The sequence below is a fragment of the Panulirus ornatus genome, chromosome 50, assembly GCF_036320965.1.
Source record: "Panulirus ornatus isolate Po-2019 chromosome 50, ASM3632096v1, whole genome shotgun sequence".
NCBI lineage: Eukaryota > Metazoa > Arthropoda > Malacostraca > Decapoda > Palinuridae > Panulirus > Panulirus ornatus.
Genome location: NC_092273.1, coordinates 23,645,100 through 23,668,799, shown reverse-complemented (window position 1 = coordinate 23,668,799; position 23,700 = coordinate 23,645,100). Strand labels below are relative to the sequence as shown.

Genomic DNA, 23,700 nt, shown 5'->3' with positions numbered 1-23,700 from the left:
GTGAAATTTTTTTTTTTTTTTTTTTTTTTTTTTTTTTTTAATACTTTGTCGCTGTCTCCCGCGTTTGCGAGGTAGCGCAAGGAAACAGACGAAAGAAATGGCCCAACCCCCCCCATACACATGTATATACATACGTCCACACACGCAAATATACATACCTACACAGCTTTCCATGGTTTACCCCAGACGCTTCACATGCCTTGATTCAATCCACTGACAGCACGTCAACCCCGGTATACCACATCGCTCCAATTCACTCTATTCCTTGCCCTCCTTTCACCCTCCTGCATGTTCAGGCCCCGATCACACAAAATCTTTTTCACTCATCTTTCCACCTCCAATTTGGTCTCCCTCTTCTCCTTGCTCCCTCCACCTCCGACACATATATCCTCTTGGTCAATCTTTCCTCACTCATCCTCTCCATGTGCCCAAACCACTTCAAAACACCCTCTTCTGCTCTCTCAACCACGCTCTTTTTATTTCCACACATCTCTCTTACCCTTACATTGCTCACTCGATCAAACCACCTCGCACCACACATTGTCCTCAAACATCTCATTTCCAGCACATCCGTCCTCCTGCGCACAACTCTATCCATAGCCCACGCCTCGCAACCATACAACATTGTTGGAACCACTACTCCTTCAAACATACCCATTTTTGCTTTCCGAGATAATGTTCTCGACTTCCACACATTCTTCAAGGCCCCAGAATTTTCGCCCCCTCCCCCACCCTATGATCCACTTCCGCTTCCATGGTTCCATCCGCTGCCAGATCCACTCCCAGATATCTAAAACACTTCACTTCCTCCAGTTTTTCTCCATTCAAACTTAACTCCCAGTTGACTTGACCCTCAACCCTACTGTACCTAATAACCTTGCTCTTATTCACATTTACTCTTAACTTTCTTCTTTCACACACTTTACCAAACTCAGTCACCAGCCTCTGCAGTTTCTCACATGAATCAGCCACCAGCGCTGTATCATCAGCGAACAACAACTGACTCACTTCCCAAGCTCTCTCATCCACAACAGACTGCGTACTTGCCCCTTTCCAAAACTCTTGCATTCACCTCCCTAACAACCCCATCCATAAAGAAATTGAACAACCATGGAGACATCACACACCCCTGCCGCAAACCTACATTCACTGAGAACCAATCACTTTCCTCTCCTCCTACACGTACATATGCCTTACATCCTCGATAAAAACTTTTCACTGCTTCTAACAACTTACCTCCCACACCATATATTCTTAATACCTTCCACAGAGCATCTCTGTCAACTCTATCATATGCCTTCTCCAGATCCATGAATGCTACATACAAATCCATTTGCTTTTCTAAGTATTTCTCACACACATTCTTCAAACACCTGATCCACACATCCTCTACCACTTCTGAAGCCACACTGCTCTTCCCCAATCTGATGCTCTGTACATGCCTTCACCCTATCAATCAATACCCTCCCATATAATTTACCAGGAATACTCAACAAACTTATACCTCTGTAATTGGAACACTGACTCTTATCCCCTTTGCCTTTGTACAATGGCACTATGCAAGCATTCCACCAATCCTCAGGCACCTCACCATGAGTCATACATACATTAAATAACCTTACCAACCAGTCAACAATACAGTCACCACCTTTTTTGATAAATTCCACTGCAATACCATCCAAACCCATTGCCATGCCGGCTTTCATCTTCCACAAAGCTTTTACTACCTCTTCTCTGTTTACCAAATCATTTTCCCTAACCCTCTCACTTTGCACACCACCTCGACCAAAACACCCTATATCTGCCATTCTATCATCAAACACATTCAACAAACCTTCAAAATACTCACTCCATCTCCTTCTCACATCACCACTACTTATCACCTCCCCATTAGCCCCCTTCACTGAAGTTCCCATTTGCTCCCTTGTCTTGTGCACTTTATTTACCTCCTTCCAAAACATCTTTTTATTCTCCCTAAAATTTAATGATACTCTCTCACCCCAACTCTCATTTGCCCTCTTTTTCACCTCTTGCACCTTTCTCTTGACCTCCTGCCTCTTTCTTTTATACATCTCCCAGTCATTTGCATTTTTTCCCTGCAAAAATTGTCCAAATGCCTCTCTCTTCTCTTTCACTAATAATCTTACTTCTTCATCCCACCACTCACTACCCTTTCTAATCTGCCCACCTCCCACGCTTCTCATGCCACAAGCAACTTTTGCGCAATCCATCACTGCTTCCCTAAATACATCCCATTCCTCCCCCACTCCCCTTACCGCCTTTGTTCTCACCTTTTTCCATTCTGTACTCAGTCTCTCCTGGTACTTCTTCATACAAGTCTCCTTCCCAAGCTCACTTATTCTCACCACTCTTTTCACCCCAACATTCTTCTTTTCTGAAAACCTTTACAAATCTTCACCTTCGCCTCCACAAGATAATGATCAGACATCCCTTCAGTTGCACCTCTCAGCACATTAACATCCAAAAGTCAGTTTCAACTTACATTTTAGATGCTTTACATATTTCTTTTCATTTTAACCTGCTTTTTATGCAGACAACTTTTTTACATGAGTAAATGAAGTTAGCTCTATTTTCACCTGAATTATTAACACTGGTACCTTAAAAGAATTTTGATTAATTCAAAAACTAACTAACATCATGCTAAGATGGTGATCTGTGGATGCCTGGGAATTTTCGAGTTGATGGTAGGTTATAATTGGTGGTAATTGGTGGAGGCGAACACAGGCTAAAATTTTAAACAGGGTTGGGAAGCTTTAGATTGTGACGATGAGATCATTTCTGTGTCATCAGATGTTGGGAGCAGATGAAGGGTGAGAGACCAGAAGCTACTTATTATTACAGTACAGGTAATTTTTCTGGCTTATGTGGACCTAAGTTGATTTACACAACTAATAAAATCTCATTTTATTGTCATAGTGAAAGGATAAATAAAGACTGAGAAAATGAGAAATGCCATGGCTCAGTTTAGGGCACCAAATGTAAAGATAATGAGAAGAGTGAGCATTCTTTCATTGAGAAAATGGAAAAAAAATATTTGGTGTAATGAGAAACACATTCATTAAAGCTTGTGCAAAATGTGCAAAGGCTCCATACATAAACCATCTTTTGAGAAATGATGAGCACAAATTTTTTGCAAGGTGAGAGTGACAAACAAAGACTTTGAGAAGTGTCAGGAATGAATCCCTATTTTTCCCATATGCATAGGTCCCATGGGTCTGCTTCATGCAAATTCACCATACATGCATTCTTCCAGGATTGCATCTCTTGCGCAGAGCACTGAAGAGCATATGTTGTATAAATCATTTGAAGATTTAAACCAAAATCTTTCTTGTGTCTGCATGTACAATTGTAATTTGGACTTAACTAGAAATGGGTGATTGCATGGAAGAAATGCTGATAATTATTTGCTTGTTGGCTTCATTATGAAGGGAGAACGTGGGCAAAGATCATGGAAGTAATTGTAGAGGCACAGAACTGTGCCATGTTGAATTCAGTCTGTGGGAACTCATACCATCTTAACATGGATCTCAAATGAGCAAGCAGTCAGTTTTGGGTTGTTTTCAGACTATGCATAATCTGGTTGATCTCCATGTCCTCTTCCTTGATGTACCCGTAATTTAGTTCATGATGATGTAGAACTCAAGACCAGGTGTAAATAGGGTACAGCATTTTATCCCACAAACCTTTTCATCATTCTTTAAGCTATTCTTTTTTTTGAATGCTGGTATATCACAATTTCGAGCTGTTTCATATTTGATTTCATATTGTTTCACTCCTTAAATTTCCAGTTGTCCGTTTGTAACCTCATTTAAAATGCTCAGTGTCTCCTAGCTATATTTTATTAGTGTTAAGGAATTTGCAATGCATATCAGATCATGAGAATATTCAGTTAATATAAGATTTCCAGTAGTGTGTTAATACTGTGTTACTTTTGTGTTATTCAGCTTCAGAAATTAACCTTATTTACTTAGATTTTTTTCTTTTTTTTCATTTTTAGAGTAATAACAGCTAGTCTTTCTTTCATACATTTTTGCTAAGTCCTACATGAGCAAGATTGTTTAGAACAGATTACTGAGCCTTTGAGGAAAAAAGACTAATATGCTGTTCCTCTGTTCCTTCTTTTGAAAAGTAAGGCATTATCCTTCATAGCTGCCTTTTATGACACATGATATGTGAGTCTCCCCTATCCCCTGGGATAGATGATTGTTGTTATCACTGGCTATATGTTGAAATGTTAAGTGTAAGCTGCATTGCGCAAGGAACTAGGGCAAGATTGTATCTGCCTGAAATGAAATGAATATTTGCTTCAGACCCGTATGGGAGGCTCTGGATCCAACTCAACACAAGACATCGAGGAGGCTCTGAAGGAAGCTGAGGGAGAGAAAGCAGCCAACGGTGGCACCGTACCATCCACCACCACGCCTGGAACTGAGGTCAGCCAGCCGGCTGCATCTTAAACCACCTACCCTTACTGCCACCTCCACTACCACCTACACTCTGCCACCCACTGCACCCCATCACCACAGTATCTAGAGTTACAATATTTTCTAGCTGAAGTGGCTCCCTTAGTCTATTAATAGTCTTCATTCTTTGATATATATTTCCTTTTTCAGAGTAGTTCATTAGATTAATGCTAGGGGGATTTTGTGGGTTTCATTGAATATTTTTAATAGAAATGAATGCATCTGATTTTGGGTGTCCACTTGGCAGCAGATTATAGTCAACTCTAGCTTCTAATGCTGGGTCATTATGTCTTGTTGGCAAGACTTTAAGTAACCCAGTGAACAAAGCTTTGAGAGTTTAGGGCATAATTATTTTCAAAGAAACAGGCTTTCAGAGAATAGGACATACTTATTTTATTCTTAAGCATTGTAGGGATATTCATAAAGGCAATGTCGCCTGTTGGGTGTTTGAGAATTAATGCATACTAACCAGCTGCTGAGCTGCAGATTATGGAACTGTTATGTTATTCACAACAGATGTTTTTGTGCTCCTTTCGACATCTGTTTAAATCCTTGTAATATATATATAAGAGGATGAAATTCTTTGTTGAAGGTGGATTGCTTTAAGCTTCACAACAAGGTAGATACAAAAGGAGCAGAAATTTACTAGAGTTAAAATCTGACACTGTCTTACTTGTATGTAAAAGGAAGGGTTTGTGTTCAATATTAGGAATCTGCAAGTTTTATCTATATTATGGTGCATTATCTGAGTGATTAAAAGTGTAGGTGGCTTAGGTATTAATTATTCATAGGCTGCCTTGTTATGATATTATATCACAGAGTGAAAATTGTTAAATCAAGATGAGAACTTCTTAAGTTATATACAGTTAAGGTATAAGTTTCATATAATTTAAACAGATAAGTTGGCATTAAAATGTTGTATGTTACTAATCATATCATAGAAATATTGATACAAGTGTAAATGTTAAAGACATGAGGATTATGGAAGTGCCCCTGTAATCTCCGATGATTATTTTTTGGTAGTGTGAATATTATATAGTAAGGTATCACTTTAACATAGACATATAATTATTTAAATTTTATAGTGGCCTATAGATGAATTATATTCTTTATACTTCCATATATTTTAATCTTAAAGATCCACACAATTTTGTTTCTTGTCTGTTGATCTGTATATGTAATGATTAGGTGAATGATCTGCTGAATTAGGTTTAAGTATGATGGATCAGTCTGGAGATGGGGTGATCCTTCTTCTTATGGCTTAGTTAAATATTGCAAAATTGTTCACTCTTTTGTCTGCTGTAAAGTGAAGAATTGATGTAAATTTTAGTTACAGAACAGTTGTGTATGGTTGTGGAGAAATGCTGAGTAATCCTTCTACTGTACAGTATGCAAGGGATTTAAAAGGGATGTTCATAACCATACATTGTTTTGAACTGTACACTCCTAACATCTTTTTGGTGTAGACATAAGATTTGGCAGTTTTGTGTTTTACCATACTTGAGATGTTCCGAGGAAGCTCTTGCGGAAATCTTTATAGCTGTGAATACCCTACATGAGTAATGCCCATCATAATAAATCTGTGACATTCCCGTGATAGACTCTAGCCAAGACTCCAGGTCTGCATGAAGACTGCCTTGTATATTAAAGATTACAGTATTTGCCTTCATTTTGGTCTTATGCAAAGTAAATGATAGATGCTTTCTTTTACACAATAGTAGAGCAAAATATATTTGTCTAGGTATGATCCAGTAAACTGGTTTTGTAATTGATTTTGATACAAATTTAGACTAATGTTTGGATAAGTAACTTTAGATATTTGGCTATGATTTATTTATCACTGTATGAATAGAAGTGTATTATAATGAGCATATGAACACATTAAATTATATTGATTGTGTAGCTTGATAAGTAGACAAATTTAAGTGATCATGTGCGCCTGGAGTTCCCGTGCCCTGTATTGCTTGTGGATGTAGGGGAACAAGAGATGGTTGTTGTTTTTGCCGTTGTATTCCCAGTTATTTGAAATGTAGTTAAACACTAAAATGTTATTGGTTTTCTTTTCATTTTGTCCAGTCTAACATTGTAAAGGAAATGTTTTTTAGCAAATCACAACTAATGCAATTTGGATGAACTGAAAATTGCCCATGGCTCTAGGGTCCACTATTATGTTACATGTCTGCTAATGTTGCCTTAATTTTGTAGTGTTTTCTGAGAGCTACACAGTATACTATCCCTGTAAGTTTTTGCTCTTGAATCAGCCCATGAAAAGTGTCTTAGATAGGGTAAGTGTAATTTGGAGATTGGCAATGTACGTCAGCTACTAATGCAGAAGGATATAAATACAAAAGTTTTATTGGAAGGTTGTGATATGGATGATCGTTAGATAAATGGACTTTACATTGGTGATTGTAATGTGGGACTACGTTAAAGTTTGACATCTGCCCTTGGCTTTAAGCAGAGCAAACAGAAATTGGATAGATATGGAGTAGAGGGTTGTTTGGATACTTTGTGATGTTAATGTTGTTTAATGAGAAGTGGTATTTTAAAGAAAGTGATGAGGAAAGGAGAGGTACTGTTTGCAGAGGCTAAAACAATGGCAAGGATGTGATTAGCTTGAATGACTTTTGGGAAAAAATAAAGGGGAGGCTAGTAAATAGGAATAGTTTAACAGGGAAGAAAATATGCAAAGGGAAATATAACAATTTGCATATTAGAAAGGGTAGACTTTGAAAAAGCATTTGTACTGTAGTTGTAGGCTGTGATCTTCAAAAATGAAAAGGAAAGCAACAAAAGAGTCTCTTGAAGTAGAATATATGAAGAAATAAGTTAGTAAGGAACAACATAAATAGCCATAGAATATCACAAATGAAAAAATTTATCTTCGTTTAGGTGTTTAGTCGAAGTGGAGAAAGCAGTGTTGGAAAACTGAAGGTTGATAGAAAAAAGTCTTGGTAAAGAGAGATTTGATTTTTGTAAGGAACCTGAGGAAATAGTTGACATCTCTGAATTATGATTAATTCTTATGATTCCCAAGGTATCACTTCTCTCCACCCATCTATCTCTGCCCACCATGACATTGCTGACCTCTTCCTCTTCTTTCAGTACTATGGTACTTCAGCCACTCTTCTGTGAGCTGTCTTTTTGTGTCCTAGCCACAATGTCTAGGACCCATGGAACATACCTGACTGATGCTTATCAAAGTGAGTGTGAAAAGATCAGCCACACAAAGATTGGCCATTATAATATCTCCTTTCATTTGGGGAAGTTGTGGAACTTTATGTCATTTTCTTGTGTCCTTTTCTCTCTCCATCTGAGATTGCCATATCTGAGGCTTATTATACTCGTTATGTTTTACTGAAAAAAATATATACTAGAGGGGTAATTGGAAGGTTTAAAGGTCTGAGATGAAGTAGTTTATAGAAAAATATTTGATAATCTTTGTTTAATTAAAAAATTATTGTGTTGTGGAAGTGCAACAGGGACCTTTGCCCTGCATCTCCAGTAACTTTGTACCGCAATGAAATGGCAGGCATGGAAGAATACAAAACATAACTGCAGAACTCAAAAGAAAATGTAAATATCCAAAGCCCATTCAGTGATGAAATATAAGAGACTAGACAAAATACATATGTTTGGCAATTTTTTAGTATGAAAGAGAAAGAAAATATATGCTCCAAGATAAGGAGGAGAGACTTTTGAAACAAATACCATACACAAGGGAAAAGACAATCTGAAACTTTTCCATAAGTTCATTGCATTAATGAGGAAATGTGCAAGGAGATGAATTTCATATTTAACCCTTCAGTGATGATTTCTGTGGTATCTGTGTTTTTACAGTAATCAAAGATTACTGCAAGGCCAGTGGGTTTTCTCCACAGCAAAAGTTAAAATTGAAAGGCACTTTTTATTGATATGCTGAGATGTATTATGTCAAAAACAAAGACAGTTAGCACTAGGAAAAAATTCCTAGTGTGTCATTTATCAGCATAATACCAGGGGGAGTTACACATATATGTATGCATCCATGCTCATAAGTCTGATACTTGATCACCACTTCCCGCATCAGCGAGGTAGCGCCAGGAAACAGACGAAGAATGGCCCATCCATTCATATACACATGTTCATAAACACCCATACAAGTACATATACATACATATACATCTCAACATATACACATGTACATATAGATATATATATCAACATATACACATGTACATACATATACATACACAGACGTATACATATATACACATGTACACATTCATACTTGCTTGCCTTTAATCTATTCATGGCACCACCCCACCCCACAGGAAACAGCATCGCTGCCCCCCCGTGTCAGCAAGGTAGCGCCAGGAAAACGGACAAAAAAAAAAAGGCCATGTTTGTTCACACTCAGTCTCTAGCTGTCATGTGTAATGTGCTAAAGTCACAGCTGTCTCCTGCAATCACAGACCACAGACTGAGTTAGACTTTGAATGCTAAGACCAGCACTGAAAGAGATTGGAAACATCATCAGTAACTTTCTTTTCAGTATCCCTTTATTCAAAATTTTATACATCAACAATAAATACTTGATGAAAATGAAGTATTGTCAAGCCATTTAGGAATATCAAAAGCTTTCTTATATTTTCTAAAGAACTTCAGTCAGATCACAGCTAGAAATTTAAGTTTCAGTTCTTTAAATGAGGTTTTTAAAAAGTGAGTTTAATAAAGAAGACTGATATAACTACAATAAATCATGTTGAGATTATGAAACATCAACAGATTGATATGTAGTTGCACCACTTACTGCTGGAAATATGCTGTACAAAGAACATATGATTACCTTTTCAAGTTAATATGTCATGAAGATATCATGGGGTCATGTTCCATGTAGTGAAAAGGTTACACTGAAGTTACGATAATCACTTAGTGAAAGGAAGCAATTACCAAATCCTAATGTAACACATCTTGGTGTCAATCTGTCATACATTTATAATTCAGTGAAGATAATATTGCCAAGCATCGGTGCAACAATAGATGATGAATAAAGATTTGAATATATTATGGAACACATTCATTGTACAGTTTGGTGGAAAAACAAGATTTTCTGAGTCTTTTGAAGAATGATTTAGCGCAACACTAATATTTAACTAACAAAAAGCTTACATAACTTAAATCAGCATTTGTATATAACATACATTACAGTAAACATGAATGCTAAGAAAATGAACTTTATTTTCTAATGATGACTAAATGGACATCATTACATACTAAGAGAGTATTTGTAGCCTTGTGCAGTCATTGTAATAATGCTTTGTCAGTTATGCTTGGAACAGGAGATGAAGCCTTGGACCCTAAGTTTAGTGTAAAGCACCATTATCTAACACCTCCCCTAGGTTTGTCCACTTACAGACACAACATCTCGCTGGACTATCAGAGAATGCATGTTAGCACTAGATATCTAATATAGATAATTCATCTTTGTAGTGAAAAAATAGAAATCTGTGAGCTTGAGGAAAATCTGTTTGAGAAACAAAGCAGAAATTTGTGACTTATGCATCTTATGTGTCTAAGTACACTTAGTAAAAGTTGTTTCAAAAGCTTGGAATCATGGCAGAACTGACTACTGACCTTTAGTTCAACAAATGTTCAATTTGCAATACATAAACCTGTATACCGTATACAGACTAAAGGATATAGTTATACAAGTGCATGTTGTGTAATCCAAAGATTGGCTGAATTAAATGCCATCTGTGAATTCTGCCTGTAATTCCAGGGACTTGAAACACCCATTATAAATATTCCTACCGACATATACAAAACACCTTAATAAACACGTGCTGTAAATCACTGAAGTATTATGGACATATTATAGTGCATTACCAAGAATGTTTGTTCACAAGACCTCTGAATTTTTTCCAAGACAATTTCTGTTTAATACCATCGGTGATTTCACTTTCCTGTACTCCATTTTTCTTATGGTCATCCAGGCAATGGAACTACATCTCAGAAAAACAGAAGAGAGAATGTACCAATCAATGGGTTTCTTGATATGATGTTGAAAGTGATATTTGCATGTATGGTATTTACATGTTTATGGAGAGTACTTGTGTTTGACTTTCAACACTTGAATATGAGACAATTTTGTAGATTATGTTTTTGTAAAAAAACAATCAACTTTAACCCGTCAATCAAGAAACGGAGTGAACTGTTCATATATCCTGTACGTACAGGTTAAGCAAAATATTTATTTTTCTTCCTTATATATTAAACATTGTGATAATTTTAAGCCAGATACGGAAAAATATATTTTTTTTTCATTTCATACATCTACAAAAAACTAAAAAAAAGGAGTTTACTGCAAATTCTTTACAAAAAAAAGTTTAAAATCTTTCTCTGCATCTTTGGAAGATCAAGCATTATGACTAAACTCTTGGGTTAAAAGCCTGTTCATGAAACTCCTTCCTAGTTGACATTACTATATATCTTTGCTATGCAGATTTAAAAAAAGCATTACTCATAGGGAAGGAAAATTTTTTATATCGATCAAGTCTTACACAAAAATATATTGTGGGAAGTAGGTCCAGTCTGAATTCTAGAACTTGCTTGAACTAGAACCTAACCCGAGTGAAAAATGGTGACATCAGAGTTTATGCTTATATACTATAGTAAAATTTAATCTATGTAGAAGATTCATAATAAAGTCATCCTTAATAGAATTTCTGTACTTTTCAAATCAGTCTTTCAGGGCCTGAGAGTACAGCATGATTTTTACCCCTGGCGGAAGGTCCTGACAGAGTAGATGCTGGATATGATATATAGAGCACAATTCACCAGTCCTACAGCCTGAAAATAGAAAAATAGAGCTTTTAATCCCTTTACTTTTAATGAATAGCTTTAAATAAATTTTCCTACAATAACCTGATTGTTGCCACACTTGCTTTAAGAAACTTCACATTATATGGTATATACTCTGCCAAAATGATTTAAAACATGGTGAATATTACACAAGTTTAACTAACCATGAAGAGATCCCTATAAATTAAAAACCATACAATATAAACACACACACACACACACACACACACACAGCCTCCTATGTGGTACAGCATCAGACATCTTATGCCAGTCTTGGAACACAATTCATCCACACATCTCTATGGTCAAAAAAGAGCTCATCCTCCCATAAATATCTCAGAAATTGGTTTGGCACTTCCTTTCCTGGAGTAAATAGTGTCTCACTTGGTAGTTTCTATTTTCAAATTAAAGCTCTATTTGCTTTCTAATTATCTTTACTTGTGTTTTACAGACCCAGGCTAGTTGTAGACAGTGGTCTGGTGTTCAGTGCAATTTCTAAATCTCCTTTCTTAACCCTCAAACTGTGCAACTCATCCTGTAAGCAATATATTGAATATTTCAGATATTTCTTTCTCGTTTAAACACAAGCATCATATCCATACGGAAAGAAAACTTTGAAAAAATTAGTAGTATTTCCTTGCTTGGGTAGCCTGTGCTAAAAAATTATCTTTTGCAGGCATATCACATACATCTATACTGTTATACATCTATTGTTTTGTCATGTTTGCCATATTCTGCATAAGCAACGTTGGGCCAGTAAGATGTGGGAACCGGTGATCAAGTATAATGAATAGAAATGAATAAAATTATATATATTTATATTTATTTATTGTACATAATCACTGTTTCCTGCATCAGTGAAGTAGCTCCAGGAAATAGACGAAGAATGGCCCATCCACTCATACACACACACACACACACACACGAGTCAGTTGTTGTTCGCTGATGATACAGCGCTGGTGGCTGATTCATGTGAGAAACTGCAGAAGCTAGTGACTGAGTTTGGTAAAGTGTGTGAAAGAAGAAAGTTGAGAGTAAATGTGAATAAGAGTAAGGTTATTAGGTACAGTAGGGTTGAGGGTCAAGTCAATTGGGAGGTAAGTTTGAATGGAGAAAAACTGGAGGAAGTGGTGTTTTAGATATGAGGGAGTGGATTTGGCAGCGGATGGAACCATGGAAGCGGAAGTGAATCACAGGGTGGGGGAGGGGGCTAAAATTCTGGGAGCCTTGAAGAATGTGTGGAAGTCGAGAACATTATCTCGGAAAGCGAAAATGGGTATGTTTGAAGGAATAGTGGTTCCAACAATGTTGTATGGTTGCGAGGTGTGGGCTATGGATAGAGTTGTGCGCAGGAGGGTGGATGTGCTGGAAATGAGATGTTTGAGGACAATATGTGGTGTAAGGTGGTTTGATCGAGTAAGTAATAATAGGGTAAGTGAGGTGTGTGGTAATAAAAAGAGTGTGGTTGAGAGAGCAGAAGAGGGTGTTTTGAAATGGTTTGGTCACATGGAGAGAATGAGTGAGGAAAGATTGACCAACAGGATATATGTGTCAGAGGTGGAGGGAACGAGGAGAAGTGGGAGACCAAATTGGAGGTGGAAAGATAGAGTAAAAAAGATTTTGAGTGATCAGGGCCTGAACATGCAGGAGGGTGAAAGGCGTGCAAGGAATAGAGTGAATTAGAACAATGTGGTATACCGGGTCGACGTGCTGTCAATGGATTGAACCAGGGCATGTGAAGCGTCTGGGGTAAACCATGGAAAGTTCTGTGGGGCCTGGATGTGGAAAGGGAGCTGTGGTTTCGGTGCATTATTACATGACAGCTAGAGACTGAGTGTGAACGAATGGGGCCTTTGTTGTCTTTTCCTAGCGCTACCTCACACACATGAGGGGGAGGGTGTTGTTTTTCCATGTGTGGCGGGGTGGCGATGGGAATGAATAAAGGCAGACAGTATGAATTATGTACATGGGTATATATGTATATGTCTGTGTATATATATATGTATACATTGAGATGTATAGGTATGTATATGTGCTGTGTGTGGGTGTGTATTTATATACATGTGTATGTGGGTGGGTTGGGCCATTCTTTCGTCTGTTTCCTTGCGCTACCTCGCTAACACGGGAGACAGCGACAAAGCAAAAGCAAAATAATATATATATACACATAAACACCTACACATGCACAGATACATACTTATACGTGTCAACATATACATACACATATGCAGACATTACATACATACACACTTCCATATACATACTTACTTGCCTTCATCCATTCCTGTCACTACCCTTCCCCACAGGAAAACAGCATCGCTGTCCCCTGCATAAGCGAGGTAGCACCAGGAATACAGACAAAAAGGCCACATTCATTTGCACTCAGTCTTTAGCTCTCATGTGTAATGCATCAAAACCACAGCTACCTATCCACATTCAGGCCCCACAGACTTTTCCATGGTTTACCCCAGATGCTTCACATGCCATAGTTCAGTCCATTGATAGCACGTTGACCTCAGTATACCATATAGTTCCAATTCACTCAATTGCTTGTACACCTCTCACCCTCCTGTATGTTCAGGCCCCAATCGTTCAAAATCTTTTTAACTCCATCCTTCCACCTCCAATTTGGTTTCCCGCTTCTTGTTCCCTCCACATCTGACACATATATCCTTTCTGTCAATCTTTTGTCACTCATGCTTTCCATATGTCCAAACCATTTCAACACACCCTATTCTGCTCTCTCAACCGTACTCTTTTTATTTCCACACATCTCTCTTACATTACTTACTCGATCAAACCACCTCACACTACATATTGTCCTCAAACATTTCATTTTCGACATTTATTTTACTTGATCACCATCTCCCGTGTCAGTGAGGTAGCGCCGGAAACAGATGAGGAATGGCCCATCCACTCGTATACACACACACACACACACACACACACATAATATATATATATATATATATATATATATATATATATATATATATATATATATATATTTTTTTTTTTTTTTTTTTTTTTTTTTTTTTATACTTTGTCGCTGTCTCCCGCGTTTGCGAGGTAGCGCAAGGAAACAGACGAAAGAAATGGCCCAACCTCCCCCATACACATGTACATACACACGTCCACACACGCAATATACATACCTACACAGCTTTCCATGGTTTACCCCAGACGCTTCACATGCCTTGATTCAATCCACTGACAGCACGTCAACCCCTGTATACCACATCGCTCCAATTCACTCTATTCCTTGCCCTCCTTTCACCCTCCTGCATGTTCAGGCCCCGATCACACAAAATCCTTTTCACTCCATCTTTCCACCTCCAATTTGGTCTCCCTCTTCTCCTCGTTCCCTCCACCTCCGACACATATATCCTCTTGGTCAATCTTTCCTCACTCATTCTCTCCATGTGCCCAAACCACTTCAAAACACCCTCTTCTGCTCTCTCAACCACGCTCTTTTTATTTCCACACATCCCTCTTACCCTTACGTTACTTACTCGATCAACCACCTCACACCACACATTGTCCTCAAACATCTCATTTCCAGCACATCCATCCTCCTGCGCACAACTCTATCCATAGCCCACGCCTCGCAACCATACAACATTGTTGAATCACTATTCCTTCAAACATACCCATTTTTGCTTTCCGGGATAATGTTCTCGACTTCCACACATTTTTCAAGGCTCCCAAAATTTTTCGCCCCCTCCCCCACCCTATGATCCACTTCCGCTTCCATGGTTCCATCCGCTGACAGATCCACTCCCAGATATCTAAAACACTTCACTTCCTCCAGCCTCTCACCATTCAAACTCACCTCCCAATTGACTTGACCCTCAACCCTACTGTACCTAATAACCTTGCTCTTATTGACATTTACTCTTAACTTTCTTCTTCCACACACTTTACCAAACTCCGTCACCAGCTTCTGCAGTTTCTCACATGAATCAGCCACCAGCGCTGTATCATCAGCGAACAACAACTGACTCACTTCCCAAGCTCTCTCATCCCCAACAGACTTCATACTTGCCCCTCTTTCCAAAACTCTTGCATTTACCTCCCTAACAACCCCATCCATAAACATATATATATATATATATATATATATATGGAAGCGGAAGTGGATCATAGGGTGGGGGAGGGGGCGAAAATCCTGGGGGCCTTGAAGAATGTGTGGAAGTCGAGAACATTATCTCGGAAAGCAAAAATGGGTATGTTTGAAGGAATAGTGGTTCCAACAATGTTGTATGGTTGCGAGGCGTGGGCTATGGATAGAGTTGTGCGCAGGAGGATGGATGTGCTGGAAATGAGATGTTTGAGGACAATGTGTGGTGTGAGGTGGTTTGATCGAGTGAGTAACGTAAGGGTAAGAGAGATGTGTGGAAATAAAAAGAGCGTGGTTGAGAGAGCAGAAGAGGGTGTTTTGAAATGGTTTGGTCACATGGAGAGAATGAGTGAGGAAAGATTGACCAAGAGGATATATGTGTCGGAGGTGGAAGGAACGAGGAGAAGAGGAAGACCAAATTGGAGGTGGAAAGATGGAGTGAAAAAGATTTTGTGTGATCGGGGCCTGAACATGCAGGAGGGTGAAAGGAGGGCAAGGAATAGAGTGAATTGGATCGATGTGGTATACCGGGGTTGACGTGCTGTCAGTGGATTGAATCAAGGCATGTGAAGCGTCTGGGGTAAACCATGGAAAGCTGTGTAGGTATGTATATTTGCGTGTGTGGACGTATGTATATACATGTGTATGGGGGTGGGTTAGGCCATTTCTTTCGTCTGTTTCCTTGCGCTACCTCGCAAACGCAGGAGACAGCGACAAAGCAAAAAAAAAATATATATATATATATATATATATATATATATGTATATATTTTATCCATGGGGATAGGGGATTAAGAATACTTCCCACGTATTCCCTGCGTGTCGTAGAAGGCGACTAAAAGGGGAGGGAGCGGGGGGCTGGAAATCCTCCCCTCTCGTTTTTTTTTTTAATTTTCCAAAAAAAAGGAACAGAGGGGGCCAGGTGAGGATATTCCAAAAAAGGCCCAGTCCTCTGTTCTTAACGCTACCTCGCTAACGCGGGAAATGGCGAATAGTTTGAAAAAAAAAATATATATATATATATATATATGCCCACACATACACAGACATATACCTATATACACATGTACATATTCACATTTGCTCACCTTCATCCATTCCTGGCACCACCCTACCCCACAGGAAACGGCATTGCCACTTGCTGCGTCAACAAGGTAGTGCCGGGAAACACACAAAAAGAGGCTACATCCACTCACACTCAGTAGCTGTCATTTGTAACGCACCATAACCACATCTTATTCAGAGCTTGGCCCCACAGACCTTTCCATGGTTTACCCCAGACGTTTCACATGCCCTGGCTCACTCCATTGACAACACGTCGACCCTGGTTAACACACAATTCACTCTATTCAACCTCCTGCAAGTTCAGGCCCCAGTCACTCAAAATCTTTTTTGTTTTATCTTTTCTCCTCCAGTTTGGTCTCCTGCTTCTCCTCGTCCCCTCCACCTCTGACACATATATCCTCTTTGTCAACCTTTCCTCACTCATGCTCTCTATGTGTCCAAACCATTTCAGTACACCTTCTTCTGCTCTCTCAACCACACTCTTTTTATTACCAGACATCTCTCTTACCCTTTCATTACTTACTTGATCAAACCACTTCACATCACATACTGTCCTCAAACTTTTCGTTTCCATTATATCCACCCTCATTGATGTCAGTGGTACTTCTGAAGTGTGTGAAATTGCACTGAGTAAAATACCATATAATTACATAAAAATAAGGGATATATACAATCATTTGAGGACACGCATTACTCTGTGCCACATCCTTCCATATCACCATGGAAGTAAGTATACAACTTTTTGGGGTAGCTTCTTCTAATATATTCTGAGGAATTTTATTTTCCACAAGGGGCAAATAACTTTCCATAAACCTTGCACAATGAAAGGATTAATAAACAAGCCCAGGTCTTGTGATACTATGACCCACAGTCCAGTCATGGGGTGTTGGTGGTGTTAAATCTGAACAGCTGTCATAAAGCTACAAAACAATTTCTCCTTGTGTCTGTTAATAACATCGCAGAGGAATCACAAAACTACATGTCCTTCAGTGATTAGGCTTGTACAGGTGTCATATAAAGCTGTAATCCAGAGCAAAAGAGCAAGAGTCCAAAGTCCTAGTGTGAATGTTGGAGTTGATAATGGTAAATAGTTGCAATAAAGCTACAGTCAAGGGTATTGGTCAAGGTACCATATTCAAATACTGCAGAGATGTCATAAAGCTAAAACACAATGTTGCATTATGAACATAGCTGTCATAAGGCTATAATTAAGCTACATTCCAGTGTCCCAATGCAGGTATTGTAAACTAAGGAAATCTGTCACTGTCTACTGGTGTGGATGCTAAACACTTTGTACACACAAGCTAAAAGTCAGGGTTACAGTGTGAGCATGTCTTAAAAGTACTGCAAAGCTGTAATAAGCTTGTGTCCAATGCTTTGTTGTGTGGGTTAATATTTTTTTAATGTTATAAAGCTGAAACTTTGTATCTTGGTTTGAATGTAGGAGTTCATTATTATGCACAGCCATGAAAAAACAAGCCACTGTCATGATGTGGATGTGCTAGTTGATAACTTATAACTCTAAATGTATTCGCAGAGGTAGTCATCGTTTTTTCCAACTGTCAATATTCCTGTTCTTGAGTTCATGAATGAAAGTACACTCACCCCAGAAAATATTTTAGACTTGTATCCTCTTTCATATATTCTATATCCACTGTTTCTGGTCACCACTTCCCTCAGTAGATTAATAGATGAACACACAAGAAGGTAGGAGAGTGTACCATGTAACAGGACAACCTAAAGGGGAAAAACCACACCTCAGTCTCATGCATCCTTTTCCACTCATTTTCATCTTCACTCTATTAAACTGTTGCCTCACTGATACAATGTAAGCCATTTTGGTGCTGCATAACTCAGTATATTTAGCTGTCGCATTACTATTAACTGAATTAGACTTGGCACCATTTTTCATTTCACAGTTGCCTTTCCAACTTTATTGGTTTGCTGTTACTTAGAGATCACATTGTAACTGTGAGGCAAGAAGATTAAGCCATATTAGCTCTAGGCTGTGTTATTTAATTAGATGTTTTACAATCATTGATAGTTCTAAAAAAAAAAAAATATTTAGTCTTACAAATACATCGAGATGAGTAACACACCCGAGAACAAATATGGGATAAGTACTGAGATAAAAAATATTTCTGGTCTTTCATCCTGCCACTGAAACTGAAGAGCTTACAAAAGTAACAGAATAATAAAACACTGCTTTATCTATTTAAGCATTCATATAAAATTCTGAACTTCAGAAATCAGTGGTCAAAATCAGTAGAATGAAAACCTGAAATATCTAACATCTGACAAACACATGAAAGACTTCAGTTCTTACTTACACTGGCAGCTGTTTTAGCTACATGATAGCTGTGCCTGTAATTTCTGTTGGTCACGAGAATGAGGAGGTAAAGAGCACTTGCGAAGTAAAGCAGTGATGCCGCTATGTGATACAGCGTTTCCTGCAGGACCCAAAACATGATAATCAACAGAAAAAATGTGACCATGCTGCATTCTGCTTCATGGCCAGTTGAAAGAGGATCTGTTGAATTTTTTTCTTTTTTGAAAAATAAAACAAGAGAGAGGTATGTTGATTACTAAGAGGAACATATACAAATAGTATGGTACCCAAATACCTTTCATTTCAAATATTTAAGAGTACATCTTAAGAAATGCATAAGATTCTATATCTGCAAAATAAAGTTTCCATTATTTTAAATACCTAAATATTTGTAGGTTTTAACCAGTAAAGTCTGTTGACAGCTGGCATATATGAGATGTACTTCCCAAACATGCAGCATTAAAAGGTAGGGTGAATACTCTTTTGCCTTGGCCAACCCCCTGATGGATGGAACAAGCATCAGAAATATGAAGATAAAATATTTGGAAAAAGAAAATATGTTCACCGTTTCCTGCATTAGGGAAGTAGCACCAGAACAGATGAAGAAAAGGCCTCATTTGCTCACATCCATTCTCGATCTCATGTGTAATGCGCCATCCACAACTAGGCCCCACAAACCTTCCCCTGGTTTTCCCCTGGCTGCTTCATATGCCAGTGACAGAATATTACCCCCTGTATACCACATCAATCTTAATTCACTCTATCCTGTGCATGCCATTCATCCTTCCATGTGCTCAGTCCCTGAGCACTCAAAGTTATATATCGCTCAATCTTTCTATCCTCAGTTTGCTCTTCCTAAATTCCTTGTCTCCTCCAATTCTGAAATAAACATACTCTTGTCAACTTCTACTCACTCATTCTCTCCATATATCAAAACCATTTCAGCACACCTTCAGCTCTGTTAACCATGCTTCTTATTACCATACCCCTCTGTTACCTATTTATTACTTTTACTTGATTAAACCATCTCGCACTGTGTATTGTTCTCAAAGATGTAGTTTCTAAAACATACACCCTTCACACATTCTCATCTATTGCCCATGCTTTCCATACATTCAACATTGGTAGGACTGCTATCACTTCAAACATAACCATTTTTACTCCTCCCAGATAGTGACCTTCTTCTTTGTTCAATCCTTCGTTTTTCCAGCGCTTTCGCATCCTCACCCACCCTATGACTTTATTTCTGCTTCTATGGTTCCATTCCCTGCCATGTCCACTCTCTGGTATCTAAACTTTCAGATTTCCTTCATTCAGACTCAAACTCCAACCAACCTGTCCCTTTGTCCTGCTAAATCTAATAACATTGCTTTTGTTTACATTTACTCACAACTTCTTTCTTTCACACACTTTCCCAGACTCAAACACTCAGATCAGCCAACAATGCTGTGTCATCAGCAAACAACAACTGACTTGCTTCCTAAGCCCCCCTCACCCCTACAGACTGAATACTTTCCCCTCTCTCCAAGACCCATGTATTTACCTCCCCCACCACCCTATCCATACACAAATTAAATATCCTTGTTGACATCAAACACCTCTGCCACAGACCCAACCTTAACTCTTGATTAAAACTCCTAGTTGCTTTCCTTCCGCACCATAAATTCATAAACCCATCCATAAGGCATCTCTTTCAACCCTATCTTACGTTTTCTCCCGATCCATAAACACTACATACAGATCCTTCTGTTTCTCAACATATTTTTCAAACCACACATTCTTTAAAGCAAACACCTGACCTCATATTTTTTACCAATCCTGAAACCAAAATGTTCCTCCCTAATCTGATGCTCTGCACATGTCATCACCGTATCAATACCACTCTTCCAAACAACTTGCCACGTACACTCTACAAACTTATACCTTATTTGTTGGAACACTCACCTCTGTCCCCCTTCCCTTTATACTGTGTCACTATACATGCATCTGCCAATCCTCAGGCACCTCACCCTGATCATGCACATACTGAAAATCCTAACAAACCAATTAACAACAAAGTCACCCCCTTTCTTAAGAAATCCAACAATATTACCATCTACTCCACACTGCCTTGCCACATTCATCTTACACGAGGCTTTCACCACTTCTCTTCACGAAACCACTTTCCATGACTCACTTTGAGTACCCACCCAACCTAAACGCCCTCCATTTGCCATCCTATCATTAAACACATTCAATAATCCTTCAGAATACTCCCTTTCCACCTTACCTCATCAATGCCAGTTAACACTATCCCCATTTATTCCCTTCTGATGTTCCATTTGTTCTCTTGTTTTTCTCACTCTATTAACCTCCCAAAACATCTTGTTCTTGAAGTTTACCAATGCTTACCCTCCCCAACTCTTATCTGCCCTTTTTTCAACCCCTGCACCTTCCTAATGACCTCCTAATACTTTAACCTGTACATCTCGCAATCATCTGCACTCCTTCCCTGTAATTATTGCCTATAGACTTTTCTTTTCTCTTTCACATGCCATACACCTCTCTTGCACATGCCAAACCTGCTTCCTTAAATATTCTTTTGCCATTCTTCACCCATTCTCTCTGGTATTTATTCACATGTCTCTTTTCCAAGCTCATTTACTTTCACCGCCCTCTTCTCACTCATATTATTTCCCCGTTTCTTGAAGCCTCTACGAATCTTCATTCTTGACTCCACCAGGTAATGGTGAGACATCCTATCAGCCTCTCCTTTCAACAAATGTCAGAGTCTCTCGCATACCCATCAATTAGTATCTTTACAACTAAGCTACATATGTATATCCCTCATTTTAAACCGTGTAATCACGGTCACCAGGTCAATTTCAGCACACATCTCCACAAGCTCTTCACCATTCCTATCCACCAAACTGAGTACCCGACATCACCCAGTTATATCCTCAACTGCCATATTAATCAATCTTGCATTTATATCACCCACTACAAGTGCTTGATGTCTTGTATCAAACTTGCTGACACACCCATTGGTATATTTTTTTAGTTATGATACCTTTAAATTTAAGGTAAACAAGAAATTCAGTATTTTATCTGAAATGCCTGGACACCTGATTAAAAAAAAAAGTAAATCATGAAGGTTTAAAAACGTTTTCACTCATAAGAATTACCCTGTAAGCAATGGATATCTCAGATGTTTCGAGGGTTAGGACCTTCCAATAATCCTTTCAAGGTGTGGGATAATGCTATTCCAATAGGATTTTGGAAGTATGCACAGCAGTCTCCATCAAAATAAGTTTCATGTGATATTTATTTGGCATACACATACTACTGTTTCACAGTACTGTATAGTATATTATTTAATGTTTCCATGTCAGGCTCTTCAGACTAATACGACACACTGCAAACAATACTGAATATAAACTGGCATTTCTTACAAAGTGACTGTCACTAAGTGGAATATGATTCCAAATGATTTTCCAGAACTTGAGGGCTAGGAATCTGGTATCACGTAGCTCTGAAATCGTGCCAAAGGCATTATAATTGAAAAACCTTGCTCACGATTAAGAATTGCATATGCGGATTTGCCACTGCCAACAAGGTGATCATCTGCAGATGGAATCTGATTCCAGAGTATTTTTCCGGGAACTTGTGAGATAGGAATATTATTTTGTAGTGGCATCATAATGGAAGATATTATGAGGTAAACATTACAATGTCTTGAAATATTTCATTATTAATGGAAAAGAACAATTAGAATGGCAAATGAAAAAAATTGACACTTTTCATATTTGTTGCCAACAAGGTGATCATCTGCAGATGGAATCTGATTCCAGAGTATTTTTCCGGGAACTTGTGAGATAGGAATATTATTTTGTAGTGGCATCATAATGGAAGATATTATGAGGTAAACATTACAATGTCTTGAAATATTTCATTATTAATGGAAAAGAACAATTAGAATGGCAAATGAAAAAAATTGACACTTTTCATATTTGTTGCTGTTGTGCGAACTTAGTGTTATTTTAAGAATTCGAGCCCCAATTCTCAAAAAAGATATAGTGATATACCCCAAGTAATTCCTTTACCTAATGAAAACAGTATTATATTTCCTAGTTTGGGTATAACCATTCCACTCAATGCCACATTCATAATACTGATATTTCTTTCAGTAATTTTCTAAATATGTTTTGCACTGAAAGGCTTAAAGACTGTTTGCTCTCTTCACTTGGTGCTAATATCTCATCTAGTGATTTTCTGAACATTACTAGTTGCTTATCAAACATTTCAGCACACTTCCCAACTACTTAAGATAATTATTGAAACTATGAGCCTTTTATGTCAAATTCCTCACCTTACATATTGCAGACAAACAATGACTACTGGAATGCTATACTTAACATCTTTTGTCTATTAAATTATGGCATTCATGCATTTATTCCCTCACAACAATGAACCTCAGAAGCTTTCTTTTATCAGTATGTTGTGATAATCAACATTCTAATGAGTACCAAAAAGGACTTTATCCTAGTGTATGCTGGTGTGACATGAAGAAATAGTGTGGAAGAGGACTTGAGGGAGAGAAATGGAGGAAGAATTTCATGAAATGGTGTATGCAAGGGACACTTTAAAGACAGGGATAAGTGGAGCTTCTTTTGTTATGACCACCCCCTCGATAGGAGTTCCTGAAGGAACGGGCATCAGAGATATAGGTAGATAGTATCCTGATTAATATTAACATGTTTCATCTCAACCTTAGGTTTAGTTTAATATCTGATATTACCATGTATGAGCATCCTAATGGTTTCTACCAAGCTATTTCTTCTACGTAGTAAATAATCAAGATTGGAACCTACATGTTGTGAA

The 23,700-nt window shown here is 38.2% G+C and overlaps 2 protein-coding genes across 7 annotated transcripts in view; one reads left to right on the top strand and one right to left on the bottom strand.

Annotated features, from left to right (window-relative positions):
• The window catches only part of LOC139764667 (uncharacterized), a 190,828-nt gene extending 184,298 nt beyond the window's left edge, over positions 1-6,530 (top strand). For all 5 annotated transcript variants that reach the window (XM_071691539.1, XM_071691537.1, XM_071691540.1 and 2 more), the window contains one exon: positions 4,332-6,530. In XM_071691539.1, coding sequence (XP_071547640.1) covers positions 4,332-4,478 — 147 coding nt within the window. In that variant the 3' untranslated portion in view covers positions 4,479-6,530. The remainder of the gene's footprint in view (positions 1-4,331) is intronic.
• A 2,477-nt stretch (positions 6,531-9,007) lies between these two features.
• LOC139764669 (uncharacterized) overlaps positions 9,008-23,700 on the bottom strand; it is a 36,183-nt gene continuing 21,490 nt past the window's right edge. The window contains exons 4-6 of one of the 2 annotated variants that reach the window (XM_071691544.1): positions 18,842-18,961; positions 18,117-18,248; positions 9,008-11,315 (exon numbers count right to left, since the gene is read on the bottom strand). In XM_071691544.1, coding sequence (XP_071547645.1) covers positions 11,241-11,315; positions 18,117-18,248; positions 18,842-18,961 — 327 coding nt within the window. In that variant the 3' untranslated portion in view covers positions 9,008-11,240. The remainder of the gene's footprint in view (positions 11,316-18,116; positions 18,249-18,841; positions 18,962-23,700) is intronic. The other variant, XM_071691542.1, reaches the window with a different exon arrangement.